This window comes from Halyomorpha halys, unplaced genomic scaffold, assembly GCF_000696795.3.
Source record: "Halyomorpha halys isolate HHAL.00 unplaced genomic scaffold, Hhal_1.1 Scaffold98.1, whole genome shotgun sequence".
NCBI classification, from domain to species: Eukaryota; Metazoa; Arthropoda; class Insecta; order Hemiptera; family Pentatomidae; genus Halyomorpha; species Halyomorpha halys.
In genome coordinates this window covers 2,662,925-2,683,049 of record NW_027107309.1, presented here as the reverse complement: position 1 = coordinate 2,683,049, position 20,125 = coordinate 2,662,925, and the positions used below count along the sequence as shown (strand labels likewise).

The following is a 20,125-nucleotide window of genomic DNA, read 5'->3' as shown; positions in this document are numbered from 1 at the left end:
AATCTAACCTTAATCTATTCTCAAAATTTCTTTTTTGATTGCAATTGAGAGTTGTGTGATAAAGAATCCTGATAGACTTTTTTTTAATTTCAATTGGTAAAATTCCAATTGATTATATCTGGATTTTATGTGTGACACAATGATATTTTAAGAGATAGGTCTTTAATTTGGAAACATGATAAACATTAGACATTTGGTTGGTATATTGTGCCAACAATCCTTATAATTAAGATAATTCTGTAGTGGAATTTAGGGAGGGTTTTATAAAGAAAGACAGTGAGAGTGTGTTCTCACCAATAGATGCCATGATAGACTGTTGTAGCACCAAGGGACGCGTAGCTATCCCATGCTAGAGCAGTGCCATCATTTACCATTTTATTTTACAAACAAAATCATAAAATCTATTTTCACAATACATTTGGTTCAATAGAAGGTTTAACAATACTTGATGCATCACTAAATCCTCTTGAGTTTCTTCTTCTTCTTGCTATGAGTATATTTTTTACTTTCTTTTTTCTTTAGTTTTTTCATTTGTTACTTTTATTTTCATCAACACTTCACCACTATCACCATCAGGACCTGAATCACAATTTAACTCATACTTAAATGATTTTGTAATATCTTCATGTTCAATATCAGCTACTAGTTTAGGTGCCTCGGGTTCACAACCAGATCCTTCGTCATTTAATGTTTGTTGTTGATTAGATGTCACTTGTTCTTTTATGTAGGATGTTATTAATGTAGGAACTATGTCTTCGAAATGTTCATCATTCTCTTTGATGCTTCCTTTCTGGGAAAGAATGACTTCATTTTCCTTTTCAGTTTTAATTTTAATTTTGCCTTGATGAATTTTATTGGTACTCCTTCCATCTTTCTTTGTCTCTTTGGTTCCTTCCTCCTATAGATACTTATTATCCCTGGTGATTGCGCACAAGGCAAATTATCTTAGTTGAGGCTTTCTTGTCTCCAAAAATCCATTTCTCCTGCATCATCTATTATTTTCTTTGTTAAACCAGCATTCCTTTTTTATGTGACTTGGTTTTTTACAAATAAAACAGGCTTTTAGACAGAAGTTTGACCTATTATGATATGTTTTTGATGTTTGCTCATTCCTATGAAGGTTATTCCTTCTTTCAAATGACAAAAGCATTTGCCTTACCTCACAAAATTTAATATTCCTACGAACCAAAATAGCGAAGACAACAAGATTACAATAGGGTGGTAAGCCTTCAATGATATATCTAACTAATTCTATGTCTGTTAGGGATTTACTCAGTTGAGCTATCTCCTGAACAAAACATTGAAACCTCATAAGATATTCATCCAATGTTTCACCACTGTTTTTCCTGATTTTGGCAAGGTCAAACATCAAATCCATCACTTTTTCTTCTGGAAACGCCCTAAAACCTTTCTCTTAATTTTTCCTAAACCCCTTTCACACTTTTTTCACATCTAAGCAACAGCAATACATCATCACTGACTGTTAGAGTAATAATAGAGAGTACCTGCTTGTTTTTTCTTTTCCAAGCTGCATCTTTTTCAGTCGGCGGATCTTTTTCAATAATTTCTTTGTATAGGTCCTTTGCTTCTAAATATGCTTCAATTTTCATAGACCAGATCCTGTAATTTTTCTGCAGCAAGCCTTTCGATGTTGAATAATGTGGCGTCCATGTCTTTGTGTTTTGATTTCGGCAGTTAGTCCTAAACAAAATCACAAAGCTTACGTATCTGTCAATATACGTAAATTTCTCTCGTCACTTAACCCTTTACGCACTAAACCACGCTCTACTACCTAATTGTTGTAGGATTTGGGAGGGTTTTATAAAGAAAGACAACGCGAGTGTGTTCTTACCAATAGACGCCATGGCAGACTGTTCTAGCCCCAAGGGATGCATAGCTGTCCCATGCTAGAGCAGAGCCGCCATCTACTGTTTTATTTTACAAACAAAATAATAAAACCTATTTTCTACAACAAATTCAAACATTTTTTTTTTAAATACAAACAGTATCTATCTTGTAATAGCTAATGATATTAATGACATCTAAAGGTTACTTACCACAAGAAACAAGTTCTTCTTTCTTCTTTTTAGCCCAAATATCATGCGAATTTTCAGCTAATCTCTCTGCCATGTTCTGCATTTCTCTACTTAAGGTTAAATTAGTCATATCAATCGGATTTGGATGATAATTAAATGGTGTTGAACCATCAGACTGAAACAAGGCATGAATAGCAATATTTATATACTAATAAGTAGATAAAATAAACTAATGATAAAGCTAAGGATATGGCTGGACATTTATAATCAAAATTTGTTATATTTCAATAAAATAAATAAAATGTAATTTTTTTTATTATTTTGTTTCAAGGTTATAGGTTAAAGTTTAAAGATGTTCCTAAAAACCTTTTATGGCTCTAAATAACATCAAAATTAAGTTTTGACTGAATCATTTCAACTTTCAATCACAATTAGATATATATTCAGGTTTATGATCTTATGCCATTTTATTTAAAGACAATGGAAGACAGGTTGAAATTGTTTAAAACCTTAACTGTAATTGTAAAAAAAGTTACAATAAAGTCAGTATAGCCATTTTCTTATAAAAAAAAACAAAAACAACAAAACCAAACAAAAAAGTATATGTGTTATCTTATTCATAAGATTTTACAACATACTGTATTTGCTTTAGAAGATCTCCTCACCGATGATCCTCTGTTATTAGAAGGAATATCAACTTCAGTATGCTCTACATTCCATCCTATAGCTAACAAAGCCTTTAATGATTCTCTAACGGGTTCTTTATATCTTTCCTTTTCCTGTGACAAAATTATTTATAAGAAAAAGTAAATATGAATAATTTTACAGACTAGTTTTTAAAAAAAACAATTTTAATTCCACCATAACATACATAGTCATTAAGTAATGAATAAGGTTTTAAACGAGGATGTGTTTTAGAGCTGTCAGACCACTGCTCACCATATACCCAACCATTTTCCATTTTTCGACTTGCCCATGCATCGTGATAATGTTCAGAAAATTTTTGAACGATTGTGTTTAAATCATTGTTTAGAGAAACCCTAAAATCAGTTATATTTTATTATTACATAGTTTCTATGAATAATTTTTCCATATTTACACTATAAATATAATATATGCCACTCACATAGAAGTATTAATAGGCTGAGGATTATAAGGCCCATCAGTAGGTTCTGAACCCTTGGAACTATACCATTCTTCATCATAATTCTTGGACAGAGAATAATCAGGTGGAAGTGCACATCCAATAGCACTCAGGCAGGGAAGAGCTTTTCCAAATAGTTCAGGATCATAATCCTATTTCATTTTCAATAAAATTATAATTTGTATTACATGATAAAAAAAAATGTATGTAAAGAGTCCAGAGGAAGAATGATTTTAGTCGCAAAAAATTTAAATGGAAAAATAATACAAAATAAAATATTACAATTTGATGGACATTAAAAGTTTTTTTTCAATCCTTAAAAATTGTTATTGATTGAATGCACATTGTTCATTCCCGCAAAAATTAACTGGTCAACTCTTTTGGTAAAAAAAAAAATTATTCTTGACCAAAAGGTGAAAAAAATCATACATAGATTACTTAGAGTATAACATAAGATAATTTGAAACAATGTCACCATTTGATTGTACTTCTGCAATTTCAATGTTTGCAAATATTGGTCTAAAATTATTCTTCCCAAGAATTCCTCATATTATTATACTTAAGTACATTTGGTTACTTGACCAATGAACAGAGATTGTTACATAACAGGTGAAACAATTTTCTAGATAAAAATTATACTTTCATGAATTGTTTAAAGTTCTTTTTTCTTTAATTTTCTAACATTATTTTGAATTGAAAATACAAAAATAACCATTCTTTAAATTAATTATACCAAAAAATATATAAAAAGTACTTCATTTTCTCACATTTACCTAAGTAATTAAAAAATCAACAAATGTTTTTAATTTGGATTTATAATTTAAGAAGGTCTTATTTATCTAGGTCTAATCTTAAATTAAAAGATATAAAGCATTATGATTTTATACCATTTTTGATAAAGAATCAAAAATATTACTGAAGAGCAGCATAGTGAGTCTTTTTTCTTCATCACTAGATCCACCTGCTTGCCCACCCGTAGTTCCATAATATTTTGCACAACGCTCATAATGTAACGTGAGCAACTAAAAAAAAAAAAAATAAATAAAAAATAAAATAAATAAATTAAAACTATAGTAACTAGAAATCGGAAAAATCAAATCTTTTACTTAGGTATTAATCTAAATTAGTACCTAATTTAAATTTTATAACCAAACATACCCTTAATGCAACTGTGGTATATTCAGAAAGTTTTGATACATCAACTGTCAACTTTCGAAGAAGTTTGAGCAGCATACTAGGTTGTAGTTGACTGGGAAAAAACAAATAAAAATCATTAGAATTATAAAATACTAATACAAAATGTTATATTAAAAATATTAAAGATTCAATATAATAAATAAATATGTACCTAGTGAGAGCAACCAAAAAATCAGACACTGCCTCTCGTTGACCTTTTGTTAACATTCGATTTTTGGATAGACGATAAACTGTATGAAGAGTAGCATCTAAAAGACTTGCATAGTTATCAGCACCACTATAAAACTGACCATGCTTTATCAACAGAGGAAGTATGGAATTCCCAATGTAGCGATTCATAGCTAATGCCATTTCAGACTCAGAACCATCAGTCTGAAAAAAAAAAAAAAATTTACACTGAAATTAAGAAAGAACATTCATCAATATAAATGAAATTATTGGAAGTAATTTATACAGTCGATTTTTTCAAATCATGTTAATTACAAATTTATGAAAATTAATTCCATGAATGAAAAATAAAATTCACAATTTTACTCACAGATTTACCAAATACATTACAGAGCCCTACCCTTATGCTGAATAATTTGGTAAACAGTGTTTTATAGTGCTTGAGTAGTGGGTACAACAGTTGTCCGAGACAAGTCTTTGACTCAAGTGTATTAAATTGGCTATAAAAATTCCCATTTTGTTTGGCATATTTAACAGATCTAATCTACCATTACCAGGAAACTGATTAAGAAGAACCCTGCAGCAAAGAATAGTGTAAAGAAGAGCAGGAAGTATCAAGCAATGAACAGGACTTTAGAGGTTTTTAAGATGAAAATCTTTTGTCAGAAGAATAAGAAATTCCCAACAATAATCAAAACTCATCTGATAGAGAAAAGGAAAGACCAAGAACAAAAGATCCAAATGAAGAAAGAAATAAACTAAAAAGATTAACTAAAACCAGAAAGTGCCTGAAAATTTGAAAGATTTTGTTTTGGAAATATTGTTTGGAGATATTATATTGTGAAATATAACAGAAGTTTCAGTTTAACTGTTTTACAAACACTTTTATAATTGTTTAACTGTTTTACAAACACTTTTAATATAAAAGGTCAATAAGAACTTTTATTGAAAGAACCTTTTAATAAAAAGTTGTAATAGGCAGCATGAGCATAAAAAAGATCCTAAACAGCATAAGTGGGATACAGATTATAATAGATTCTGTGGTTTATAGAAATGTATAAGAATAAGGAAATTTACATTCTAATGCATCAAATATACTTTATTAAAATTCAATTTGTAGAAATGTATCTATAAATTCATATAAAATTTATTTGGCAGCATGGTTATTACACATAATTGAGTGCTAAAAGATATTGAGGGGGAAGTGGAGCATTTAAAAATTGAGTGGATTCTGAAAAAGGATGGTTAGTCCAAGTTCAGGAATACAGAACAATTACAATATAAACATTCTATTACAGCTTTATAAAACATAGTTAATACATACTCGATCCAGCATAGTTGCGGCTCTTAAGTCAGGTAAAAATGCTTCCTCAAGTAATCTAAAGAAGAGGTCTTGTTGTTCAATGCCGTATACTCTTTCTAAAAATAAAACAATGCTTTGCTTATGAGACGGTATGAGACCAGATGGTATGTCACTTTTTGGTCTTTCTTCCCCAACAGCTGGATTGGTAAGAGTAAACTTCAAACTCAAGACACCAAATAAATCTTCCAGAGGTACTAAAGATCTTAAAATAGCTCTAGCTCTAAGAGATTCATTCTTTCCCTGTAAAAATAAATAAATAAAATAAAGGTAATTAGATGTAAATAAATTTATTGTTGAAGTAAAAGTACCTGAGCAATCACACTGGCATCAGGAGCACAGCGACCTAAAAGATCAACCAGAGTACAATAGAATGCCAGTATTGCTGCTCCTGTATCGATATAGTCCTCATCTTCATCAGACTCTGGTAGTGGATGCTCAAACTGAAGATGAGCACTACTATCAGGTTCATCCATCATTTTTCTGCGATCAGAAATTCTTTCTGACATCTAAAATAAGTAATAAAAAATTGATTCTTATGGAGTTAAATTTGTAATTCTCTGTCATTAGTATTTGTAATGATCCACCAAACCTTGTTAGCATCAATGATTGCTCTCAGTAATCCTTCACCTTCTCCACGAAGCGCAGGACCAAGGCATTCTGGTCGACGTATAAGAAGCCGTATTACTAAATTTGCATTTTCTTCAACACTCTCACCTACCACAAAATAATTGCAATGAAGAATAAAGTGTTCATTATATATATAATTAAATATGTAATAAATGAATACGCAATACTAGATTATGTACCATTAACCCAAACACAGAAGCGTAAAAAGTCTAAATATCTTTCTCCCTCAACTGGATCCCAACCCAAATCAGGGTAACCCTTTTCAACTAATTCTGAATTTGATTGTAATCCACAGCGTGACAAGTAAACAGCTATCTTCTCTAGATAATGTTCCCTGAAAATCAATAAATAATAAATAAAATAATGTAAAAAATGGGTTAGCAGCCCAATAAGTAAAGTACTAGATATAGATATCAGAAAAATCCTCTATTTAACATGAATATGTCAAGGTTAATGGAGGAAACCTTTTTGTTAGAAAGTTTTTCATTATAAATGTTGAACCCTAAGAACTCCTTTAGACACCTCTATTTCATTTATGAAATAAACATTTTCTTATGGCCAGAATCAGGAAAAAAAAATTAAATTAACAGAAAATTACTTCGAATAATTTTATTTATGATGAAAAGTGGATTAAAAATGGCATACTTGATTAAAATTTTTAGTAAACATTAAAACAAAAAAGGAACTATCTAGTAATATTGGTGGAATTTTTGATATAAGACAAATAAAACTCTCTGGACATGAAAGTAGACAAAGATAAGTCTTCATAATTAGTGATGTCTAAACACTATCGAATTGGTGCAGCAGTGATCATATCATCACTGGCATAGGCTCAATCACCCTTGTGACAGTTATATTACATTCATACCATCGTTGACATGCTTAGACTGCTAGACTTTTTATCTTCCTAGCACAGCTTCAATCGTTTACAACAGGTTATGTTGAGTATCATAGATTTCTCTTGAGCTGGTATTTCTTAAATATATAATTGTTATATTTTAATTTGGCTTTTTGATGAGTATTGGCAGACATTACATAAATTTGTTTTGGTCATTTTTTCTTTGAATCCTATTTAAACTCAGTATAACCAATTCAACTATACTTAACTAATCCAAGTAATACAGTGAAGATACTTTCCAGAACCTTTATTGATGAAAAGTACAATTTTCTTTTAAAACCAACATTTTAGGGTACTCCTTCATCTTCAGGATCTGTTTTTCTACAATTTTAAAATATTATTATTATTTTTTTTTTTTACAACTCCCAATAATGTTATATACTTTTAACTGTTCATCACTTTTCATGCTTATATCGTTTAAAATACCTTCTGCCCTCACCTGTTCTCTATCAGCCATTTTACTTATTCTCGCCTTTACTGTTACTACCTATATAGATTTACTTTACTTTCTCTCTCTCTCTATATATATATAGATAGTTCGACCCATTATTTAATAATAATTCATTTATCCATTAGTTACTCTTTGGTTTATTTAAAAAGATTTTTAATCTTGTCCTCTACCTTATTTATTTAATTTAGAGTAACACTTACACTTTATTAAATATGTCACAAAAAAAAGTTTCAGTTTGGCATTAATATATTTTTAAATCTGCACGCTCTAGTGGCCTTATGGATACTTACTCGTTATGGACCTCTACATCGAGCCAAGTAAGTGTCAGAGATATTTTGATTTTCTTCTCAGCCCTTCCCCCGACTCTTTCTTTAATTCTTACCTTGTTCACTGTTTCTTACATATGGTACTTATTCTGCTCATAACGTCTCATAATTTTAGTGTTACTACTAAAACCATCTGACTTCAGATTCATGCTATTTTTTATTTTAATTCTTCTCACTGTATTATTCCTATTGTTTTCTTCTACACATTTTTAATTGTGCTAATTTTATTATTTTCAAAAAGCAATGTTTGATTTTTCATATATATTATTTTTATTTATTTCCTCTTCATTGATAATATTTTTAGTACTTATTTTTTGGAAAAATTCTTACTATACTTGTATTATAGATCACCTTCTTATAATATTATTTGTAATTCTCTCGTTATGTTTTTGTTTTTCTTTATGGTTGTTATCTCATTTTGTTTTTAACCCAGATGAAAGCCAAAAATTTATGCCAAAACGATAGCACAAATAAAATAACACTTAAAAATATTTATAATTTCTACTGACCGCACTCCCTCGATCATCTTCCTCACATAAATTATACATAAATATAAGAGACATAGGGAACTAACCAGAATTTGTAAATATATATTGTCATAAAAAGTAATATCAATTATTTAAATGCTAATTTAAAAATAATTGTGCAATTATATTTATTAATATTTATCCATTGCTATATTGTTAAAATTGTAGAAAAATATTTCCTGAAGTGTACTCCGAATCATGGGCTTTTAAAAAAGAAAATTGTATTTTATATTAATTAAGTTGTGGAATGTATCTTCATTGAAGCATTCAAATTATTAAATTGGGAATTTCCGATAGTGATAGAAGTATATTATATTCATATTAATGGATTCTACACAACCAATATATAACTTGGACGAGAGCTGTCAGTTAGAACTTGAATGAACTTTATAGCTACACCAAATCAAAAAGTTGTAGTATATGGAAACAATGAAACACACTATGACCATCGGTATTGCAGTGCACTTCCCACACAAATTTTTTGTTATATACTTTTGGTTATTGAGTGGTGTAATTAAATTTTGGAAGTAGATGATACATTGTGAGTTGCAATCTAAAACTTTATTCCCTAATTTGGGTTATTTGTAATCATTGTGTTTTTAAATTAAATAATTTACTAATGTAGCATATTCATAGATGTATTTATACCAAAGTTGTCTTCACTGACCACTTATTTTACCTAGGAATGAACTAATGATGGAAGAAATCACTATCATTCTTGGAATAAATTAGAGAAATAATATTCTATACAGTTAATGGATTTGCAATTTTTTTTACATTACAGTTCTTATTTTATAAGTAAAAAGCTGGAAAAAAACAAACCAATTCATTAAATTTTTGTTTACCTAAGAGCTAAAGCAAGTTCTGTATTTTCCATAAGAGAGGAATAAGCAACATCAAGAGGAGTACTCCCTCTTAGTGAAGGCCTTGAAAGTAAAATGTTACTATTTTCTAACAAAAATGTTAGATGGTCAAACATTGCTTTCTGATTTTGACGTGAAGTTCTGCAAAAATAACACAGGAATCTACAGCATGCTACCACCATTTCATGTGATGTATCCTAAAAAGGAAAAGATACTTATGTTTAAAATAACATCATTATTATGGATGAGATATAACCATTCTATTTTAATTGAAATAATATCAATGAAATATAATAATTATAAATCATGTTTTCAGAAATTTAAATAAATTGTACATCTGTAGGTAATATATTTTCTTCTATCTCCCACATTTTGAAGTCCCATTTTAAAAGTTAAAGTTAATCAGTAACATTTATGTGTTTTAGTAAAAATTAAATTTTAATTTATAACTAATTTTTGGTTGAAATAAAAGACAAACATCATTAACTGATCATTTGTTTTCAGTAAAAAAAATAACTATCATTTTTGATCAAATTTTTTAAGGTAACTAACGATTTTTTTTTTTTTTTATGAAACTCAAAACTCAGTAAGAGAGTTGAACATGATTTCATTTTATCCAGTAAAAATAATCAATTAAAAAAAATGGTTGTTTAATCACTTTTTGATTAAGGCAGACTCTCGCTAATCTGAACTAATTGAAACCAAGAAGATTATAGAATGGGAAAAAAGGCTAAAATAAATTGATTTAAAACCAAAAATTATATAACACGTTGAGAAACCAATTGAACCAATCTACATAGCGATTTTTGAAGAACCCTTTATGCAGAATATTTTACAAATTGTAGCCAAACTGCTTTAGATCAGTTTTAAAGGTGAATAATTTCTGTTATCAAGGGACAGATTTTAAAAATATATTAATTTTATTCTCAATTTTCATAATATGGGATAGTCCACTCAGGTCCTCAATGCCTCACATGCTAAAATATTTTTCTTATAGCTAAGGGATATTCATGTTTCAAATGATTTTTCAACTATTGCAAAGAAGGTTAAAAAGAAAACAAATATGGAAATTTGCAACCTTTTCTTGTGCTACTACTCTTATTAGCCCAGTCTATATAAATTTGTTGTAGGAACTAACTAGGGAAAAGCTGAATTTCTTGAAAGCCTTTATCAGGCAAGCATTTTCTCGATAGCGCTAAGTTTGCCACTTATAGAATTTTCCCCACCTCCTTTCAAATTTCAAAAATTCTGGCAACTGCTTATAAAACTAGAAGTAATGGTCCCAGAGAGTTAAGATTTTTTCGTATTACTGTTTCTAATTAGTTTGTATATAAGTTGTATTTGAAAGCATTTCTAATAAAAACTATACATAAGGAGATACAAAATTATTAACTTGAAAATATTAGTTTTTTTTCTTTTAATAAGAAAATTTTATTCTCATTATTTGGTGTTTCGAATTATTGAAATAAAAAATGAAGTTTCATTCTTTTTCATTTAGTGAATCTATAAACGGGTAACAAGCAAGGGAGATCACTCTTTGTTTGGATCACCTGAAGACAAGGACATTCCATTTAATATGATAGGACACTGTTGGGAAGTGCTTCCCTTCATAAATATATGTCATCATCAAGAATGGAAATCCACAGTCATTAGTGAACATCATACATATTGATTAGCTTCTTAAATATTACAATTCCATTGTGCTTCACTCGAATAATAGTGTTTTAAATTAGTTATAAAGATATTTATGAGTGTCTATGTTTCTCAATTGTCCAGTATTCCATTCCCCTTAGATAGAGTTAAGAACTTGTTTAGGTTTATTAGTTATAATCCTCATATCTTTGTAACATTTAAGGCATCACCTTTATTTATAGAGCTAAGGCTATTTTCTTTATTTAAAATAAAAATTCAAATTCAACAGTATAGTATGTATGCCAGAAAATAATAGGTAAGAACCACATTATAATCATACTATAAAATAAGAAAAATAATACAAATATAAAATGAAAATAAATTTAAACCTAAAATGTGAGAAAGTCTATTAACAACAATTACTTTCTCCTTAGCTGCAGGTTCACCTTCTTGACCAGCTTGAGGAGCATCAGATTGTGCTTGTGATCTTCTACCTAAAGTATTAATCATAACAGCCATAACGTTTTCGTGAACACGGAGTACTCTAATCAAATCGGGATGTTGGAAGAATGTGTGATTGTTGACTAACTTCCTAAAACACGATTATAATAAATAATAATTGTTACAAGTGATATTATGATAATATTTTGCTTTAATTAACAATCATTTACCACAGCCTCATCCGCATAAGACCTTCTTCATCTTGAGACATTTGAACTGGAAGAAGAGCTCTTATCTGGCTCAATCCTACCCACATCTGAGCTACATCATCTTTGGTTTTATCATTTATTACATAAGTGTTTCCAAGAGATCTGATTAATTCTCCTACAGTATCATACTGCCTCACCAAAAGACTAAAATACGGGAAAAATTATTTCATTCTGAATTAAGAAGTTTCATTCATTTAATGATATTTAATAATAGGTACCTGAACATTTCTCTGACTAATTTTGGTGTTTCAATTTGAGATTCTTCAGCCCATCTAACGATAGTACTAATTAATACTTTTCTAAATATTTCTGAAAATAAAAATCAGTTTTATTAATCAAACTATTAATGTTAAATCTTCTATTGCTATAGTTGGGGATTTATGTTTAATCCAGATAATTAATGCAAAAATGCTCAACATAATATAAGTTGAATGTTAGGACAAATTTAAATCAAACTGGAATCACTATTGAGGATATTTATGCCATGAATGATATATCAAAAGGTTGAGTTATTTGAGTAAAAAAAATATTGATATTATATGTACTAATTTTAAATATTTATTTGATAAAATATGGATATTAATCCAGAGAAACCAAAATGCATGAAAATAGGAAGACAGCCCCACTGATTGATGAGAATATTGAGGTTGAAACGACAGATCTTGAAACAGTTGCAGGATTTCATATATCTAGATGCCTGGATCTACAAGAGTGGCTATATGGATGGAGAGGTGTAGCAAAAACTGGAAGCAGCAGGTAGGAAGTTTCATTTAATCCAGAAAGTTTTCCTCAACCGAAGAGAGGTGCTGAAGAAAAGAAAGCTATCTCAACTTGGAGTAATGGACTCTAACCTCTAAACACAAGGGACAGATCCAAACAATGGAGAAGAGGTACCAGAGAAAAGTTAAAAGAAAGACCAGGAGAGACAAAATCCATAACACAACAAACAATAAGGTCAAACCTCGAGGTATAGTCTGTAGAAACCACTCAAGAAGAGAATAAACTAGATGGTTAGGGCTCCTTCTTTGGATGAATATGGAAAGACTGGCCAGGGTAAGGTATGAAACATGAATGGAGGGAAGAAGACCACAGATCACCTGGGAGGAAGGCGTGGGAGAAGCATTCAGGAAGCAAGGGCTAGACTGGAGTAGGAGGAGAGAACTGGTTAAGGAGAGGGATACTTGGTCCAAGCTCTATAGAGGGCATTCCCAGAATCAACAATGGAATTGGATTATGAAGTTGATCAGGCCAGTATGTAGGTATGGGTTAGAAACCTGGGCCTTCTCAGAATTTGATGAAAGGTGTATCCTAGCGCTTGAAGGAAAAATCATGAGATGCATTCATGGCCCAGTGGAAGATGATTCAACATAGAGAAGACACAAGAACAAAGAATCTACAAAACTAACAGGGACATCTTCCCCCTCCACATGGCACCACTGCATACTTACTCCACCATCCTTAATCCAGACAGGTATTGTCAGAATAAGCTTATATCCACTTGCCTGTCCATATTTTACCATAACAGTGTTGTGAATCTAAACAACACAGTAGAAATTTTGTACTTAATTGAGAATCATCCAGTTTAGCTTGGGAGACAACAAGACTAGTTCTTTGTATTTATCTTAAGTAGCATTGGTGTCAGCATGCATGCTAACATGCAGAACATGGTTTTACAAACCATTGTGTTATAACCTTTGGGGTATTAAAAGTTTATACTGATTTATAAGTAACTCAGTAGACATACATTTACATAAAAGCAATAATGTTTATATACCTTATTATATAATCATAAACAAATTATTACCTTCAGGAGTTTTCTTAATAGGTTCTTCTTCTATTTTCGGAGGCTCTTCCAATTCTTTAACAGCATTAATAAAATTGTAGAGTTTTTTGAAAACGCCTGGTCTTTCTGGTTCTTCACCATTTTCCTGAAAGAATATATATCATTCAGGAAGTTCTATGTAGCAGTAATTTTGTATTCATATAAATTTTCATTATTCTTAATCAAAATAATATTTAAAACTATAATTATAAGAAATACATAATAATATTTATTAAAAAAATATATAAAATTATTGACTGGTGGTTGGATCTCAAGTTGTTATTCAGAATTTTAATTTTAAATATATTCTATTTAAATTATAACTAAATTCCTTAATGAATCACCCATAAGAAATTTAAAAATTAATTTTAATAAGAGTAATGATATCATTTTAACAAAAACAAATGAAATTAAATAATAGAAAATTTATTTTTAATAAACAATAAACTTATTTTTATCCTTGAATCTAGAATGAAGTCAAGTATTTTTTCATGGTAACGAAATCTTGAAAGAAATAGGTTTTTGTTCTATATGGAGGTTTAACTTAATAAAGAAATGTATAATTTTATTTGGAAGTATAAGTTAATGGATATAATTTTAAATAAAAGATTAAAAAAATTCACATGAATGAAATTAACTAGAAATCAATTTTTGAAAAATTATTTTAAGTTCTAGAAAAAATAAAAAATTACTTCATCTTGTGGTTCTTGGAGAGCAACAAGTGAAACTTTACTCATGGTTTCTCCATGAAATGTGTTTAATCTCTCCCTCAGTTCTTCACCACATGGGCAGTTTTCTTTATCATCTTCTTCTAAATTTTTAAAATTTATGATAGCATTCATCTGGCAAACAATTAAATTATTAAATAAACTCAGTCAGGAAGTGCTCTTAAGATGAAACAATATACAAACTTATAAAATACCTGTTCTCTTGGAGGACAGCGGAACTCTCTTGTTTTTCTGGCAGCAACCGATGATGGAAGATCAGACTGCTTAATATCAACATATCTTCTCAGCTGGTCCTTCAGTTCAGATAAAGAAAAAAAATATTAATTTTCAATTAACAATTATTTTTTTTTTTAGTGAAACTATCTTAAGTTACCTGCTGAAGATCAGCAATGTAATCATAACTGAAATTGATAATGGCTTCAACCCGATGCCTCAATTGTATGTCACATAAATGTTGCAAAAGATAGCACATTTGTAATTTTGCTCCCTCAGCCATTTTCATTTGAAGTAAGCCCTTACGATGTTCATCTTTGCCATCTGATCACAAAAGACACTTAAAACATGAGTTTCTAAATGTTTAATATTATGTAACAATATATTGTTTACATTTAAATTCCAGTGAGAGAATAATAAAGCAAGTTATGTTTAGTATGTCAAATTATTATGTTTTTAGAGGTTGTTGTTGTTTTAATTGTTGTAAAAAATTGTTTATTACCGAAAATTAATAAAAGACATTGCTGTTTTCAAAGAAACTGGGAAATCATGTTTCATAATCATCATTATAATTTAACCAACCTTTTTGTTGTCTCTTATTTGTTTAATAATTTTGAGATAATGCATCTGATATGGTAATGTAATTTAGTTTAAAATTTAATATTTTTTAAAATAATTTGTAAATAAGAAAAAAGTTACAACAAAATCTAAAAATGAAGGAAATAAGAGGTAAACTGCAATTTTAAGTTCAAAACCTAATTTCTCAGTCAACATTAAATTTTCAAAATGATACCATTTATGAATACTTACTGCTGTAAACATAACCAATGTAGGGTTATGGAAATAGAAAAGTGAGACCACTTTAACTCAGTTAAAATGTTTATTGGACTTGATTGTACAATGGCTTCCAAAAAACAAGCATAATGTTGGTGGAGGGAGGTGAATTCAGATATTTGAAATAGCAATGACATTGTATTAATTTACTCAATTCAAGAAATATGAAAAATAAGTAAAAAAATTAATGCAAACCCACCTTTATCTGTATGAAACTGTTTATTAAACTGATTAAAACAATAAACTTAATTATATGTATATATTTCAGAAAAAAAATTTAACTATTAGACACTGGCTCTTACAAAACCAATGTTATTTCTGTAATTATTTTCGTTCAAAGATTCCTATTTGTTTTGTAACACAGTAAATAAGGAACAGAACTTTGACATTAGTTGTTCTTACACTAAATCAAAGAAATAGTTTTTAATAATAAGTATAGAAGCTGACCTTTTTCAAAAGTTGAATCCCATGTTTCAGGATCAAACATAATTAGCAACTTTGTAACATCTTCATCTCGTAATATCCCAACAAGCAGTAACCTGTCAACCAGTTTCAATAATGGTCTGAAAAATAAAAAAACTTTTATTGTAGTAGCTTTTTAACAAATTGTTTAAGTTATAATTAATCAATATTTCAGAAAATGCACCCATGAAAATATGCTCAAGCTGTATGGAAGAACGTTAAGGATGATCACGATAATCCTTAGTTTAGTTTCCAACCTTTTTGTACCCACCCCCTTTATTTAGAAGAAGACTGTTGCATCCTCTTAATTTTTCAATCTATAATATAATTTCATAAATAATCATCTGATATTATAGTTTATTAAATCGGCAACAAACTGTCATATCATTGTAATCAGTCCCTTTTCAATCACTAAACAAGATCTATACTTTGTATTTAAAGTAGCTACTGGAGAAAACACAGTTTCTCATAAGTAAGATGTTAGAAATGGTAATGGACCTTATAACATTTGTTGGCTATCATTTTATCACATAAGAGTTTCTTACCAAATTGTATTTTGACAAAAGGGGAATTGCTTCCATTGACTTATCAAGTGATTATTAATACAAATTTACTTCAATAAAAAATATATGCTTTTTTTTTCTTAAAGATTCAAATCAAAACCAAAGTAGTTTTGTTGATGGAAATTATAATAAAATTTATCCCACTAATTCCAATATTCTACGCTGGTTAGGAATAGCAGTGCAAGATATAAATAAGATAGGTCTTGAATCCTAAAAACGAATCTTACGAAGCAATTAATTAATCTCTCTAATCTCATCTTGTGCTCACCAAATAAGTCCTCTAAGCAATAAGCATCTAAGTCTAGTCAAAGTAGGGGAGAATGAGAGGAAATAGTAGTATAAAATAAGGGAGAACATTTCTCATGATGTATACTGAATCTATCTGATACATAAATGTTTTGTGGATTTTTTAACTGAATTACTGAATAAGTACTCAAGAACGTTACTATATATCACCATATTTTCAATGAAACATTTACACAATGTTATCACACATATTAATTACACATATGTCTCCAAAATATTGTAAAAAATTTTTTTAAAAATAAAAAACTGTTTAAACACACAAAAAATGTTGATAGAAGTATGTAAAATAAAAGAATACATACATTTATATACCCGAACTGTCAATCATTTGAGAAGTCTATTTTCACTCCCACCTAACAGGTATTTTTCATTTTCTCTACTTCTTATTACTCCCTCTTACAGTACTAGGTTATATTCTGATTATTTTAAAATTAGTTTATATTATCATTTATCTTTATTATTCTTTTTATATTAAAAAATCCAGTTTCCTAAAATCTTATCATTCTAATTTCTACCTTTCCCCATTCCATCCCATATTTTTCTTTCTACATTACATTTTTATGTAATCTGTAATAATAATTTGCCTCTTATGCCATTTTATAACAGTTATTATATCTCCACCTACGATTTAGGTCAAAAAGTCAGTAGAAAATAAATAAATAGTTATTACTATTTTTTCTTCCTTCTTGACTGTCAACCTTCCGTCAAATTAATTTATGGTCAATCATCTAATATACATGTGAAATGAATAATATTTAATATATATGAAAAATGTGGTAACTTGATTTTTTTGAAGTGAAACTTCTTTACTGATGTTCTACAACTGCAGAAGAAAAAAAATATAAATGAGAGTAAACTAATTTTGTAACGAGAGATCAAACGGAAGCAGTAGGGAGGGGGCAACACAGGTTAATTCTAGCAGAAAAATTTAAATATTGTAATTGGAGAGTAGGAGGTTAGGAGAGATTAACAATTCTGACAGTGCTGGTCCAATTGAGTGAGCTCATGTTATTCCTAGCCCCTATTACAATGTAAAAAATTTTCCTGCTAGACCTGACTTAGCAAATGGCTGTTCAATTCAAATTATCATTATTTCCTGCCTTAAGATATAACAGGGAACATCATTAATACAATTTTAATGGAGAAATTATTTAATTTCTAGAAGTTCCACTTCTGTCCCAGATTGCGACAATTTTTTTTCAAAATTGAGTAACAATGTTTTCTAATAGTTTTTTTCTGGTAGGCATGATGGTAAAGTCAAAAAAGAATAAAAAAATAAGCTTAAATGGGTCAAAATCACGATTGAATAATATTGCAAGTAAAGAATATAAAACAGGCAATTCTAAGATAAATTTTGTTCCCCTAAATATTTAGAAAAAATTAAGGTATTTTTTTTTAATGGAAAATAAAAAAATGATGTATTGCAGTATTAAGTACTGAAGAGAGTGTAATTCTTATAATACAAATATTGGAAGAGAAATTTATTAGTTTAAATTTTAAGTATAGATATAAGTGCTATACTTACAGAAATAAGTTTTCATTTGAGCCTCCAACAGGGTCTCTATTGTGAAGTTGGTTTATGCTTACTGCTTCTTCTAATGCAGTCATTGCATAATCTCTTACTGCATCAAGAGGAAAATAAGGGCTGTATAATGTATTGATGCTTTCAATATTTTCTCTGGAAAATAATAATAATAAAAAGAAAAGTTTTAAATTATCTATCAACACTTCAAATATATAATAACACATACAAACAAATTAATATATATTACATGTCTATACCTTGAAGATAAAAGAAACTAAATACATACTTTAACAATTTAATATTAATACAAAATTTTATTCACCTGATTTTGCTTTATTCAAGAGGTATCTATGACTATCTTCTAGAACCAAAGTATGGGAAGTTACATGCATTAAAAAAAAAAATGGTACCACACTTCTATTCAGAAGAAGTCATATGTTCAAACTGCTTTCTAGTAAACTTAAGAAAATGTGACACAGTAAAATATACTTCTGAGGTAAAGAATTGGTTTTTCTTTACCCAGAGGGATATAATTACATTCTAAACCAATGGTTAGGAGAGTTGCATGTTTTTGCAAAAACATTAAGAATGTTTTTATTCAGAGGGAAACATCTGTTCATAATACTCTCCTATAAAGTTAATGAAAAGTGAAGTAGTGTCTTTTACCTTTGAGGTACAGATATAAATACCTATAAATCAACAATATGTGAGGAAAATGCCTTACGTGATGTCGGTCATATTCATTTGAGGTAAAATAGAGACAGTTTTCAAAGATCTTAAACTGTGTTTCATATCTGGATCTTCATATAAATCTTTCAAGTCTAGACCCAAAGGTATTATAAATTCATTTTTACAAACCTCCCTGTGAAAATTCAAATTAGAACTGACATTATCCATTATTATTTATAAAACGGAACAATTATACATATATCATACAGTAATTGCTAATTATAAATCAATATATTACTCATAAAGCTGACTCATCTCTCACCAGCTACAGAATTTGAGAGTAATAACTTTTACAGTGCTCTCTAAATTAGTAGGATAACATATATATTTAAGTTAAGTATTCATATAACATAAATACAAAGTTAAATAAGCCATTACATAATTTAAAATGATTATCGTTATTTATCAAAACGTTTTGACCTGACTTTCTGGTCTTCATCAGGGCTAAAAAACAAAAAGTGATAACAAACATTCAGAAAAACATAAAAATTAAAAGAAATATTAAACTAACAAATTTGAAAGTATACATAACAAGGAATTTGAAATAAAATAGTTGATTAATAATCATGAAAGTAGATAGTAGTGGATTGATAACAATGAAAGATGAAATATAATATTAAATAGGTAAGGAGATATGTAAAAGATAAGATATGTAAGTAGTGTCTAAAAAACAATTTGAATCAAAATAATATACAGTATGAATGAAAAATGAAAAATATGATACAATGTAAGTACCTTATATGTGAAAAAACAATTTTATATATACATGTTTCATTTTTCACTCCTTTCTCTCCTATTATTTTTAGTTTTCACTTCAGTAAAAGATATATATATATATATTGTAATATGCTCTTTTTGAGTAAATAATATATTTTGATGTATAAAGGGTTTTTAATGTTTTATTTTATGTATCATTTTAAGATTGTTAATTTGTTTTGTTTATCCAAAAAGCAAGCTAACCAATTTTTATTGTCTATAATAACTTTGTGATTCAAAACAAA

At 28.9% G+C, this 20,125-nt stretch overlaps 1 protein-coding gene across 1 annotated transcript in view; it reads right to left on the bottom strand.

Annotated features, from left to right (window-relative positions):
• Window positions 1-20,125, bottom strand: part of RyR (Ryanodine receptor) — a gene marked incomplete at its 5' end in the record, with an annotated part of 97,883 nt that overhangs the window by 61,446 nt on the left and 16,312 nt on the right. The window contains 22 exon segments of the mRNA XM_067045598.1: window positions 2,058-2,211; window positions 2,675-2,815; window positions 2,908-3,076; window positions 3,163-3,332; window positions 4,068-4,202; window positions 4,339-4,429; window positions 4,529-4,749; window positions 5,870-6,148; window positions 6,217-6,414; window positions 6,498-6,622; window positions 6,715-6,869; window positions 9,583-9,797; window positions 11,656-11,824; window positions 11,904-12,086; window positions 12,161-12,251; window positions 13,747-13,870; window positions 14,457-14,606; window positions 14,687-14,785; window positions 14,866-15,029; window positions 15,987-16,102; window positions 18,396-18,548; window positions 19,120-19,257. Of these exon segments, the coding sequence (XP_066901699.1) occupies window positions 2,058-2,211; window positions 2,675-2,815; window positions 2,908-3,076; window positions 3,163-3,332; window positions 4,068-4,202; window positions 4,339-4,429; window positions 4,529-4,749; window positions 5,870-6,148; window positions 6,217-6,414; window positions 6,498-6,622; window positions 6,715-6,869; window positions 9,583-9,797; window positions 11,656-11,824; window positions 11,904-12,086; window positions 12,161-12,251; window positions 13,747-13,870; window positions 14,457-14,606; window positions 14,687-14,785; window positions 14,866-15,029; window positions 15,987-16,102; window positions 18,396-18,548; window positions 19,120-19,257 (3,440 nt within the window).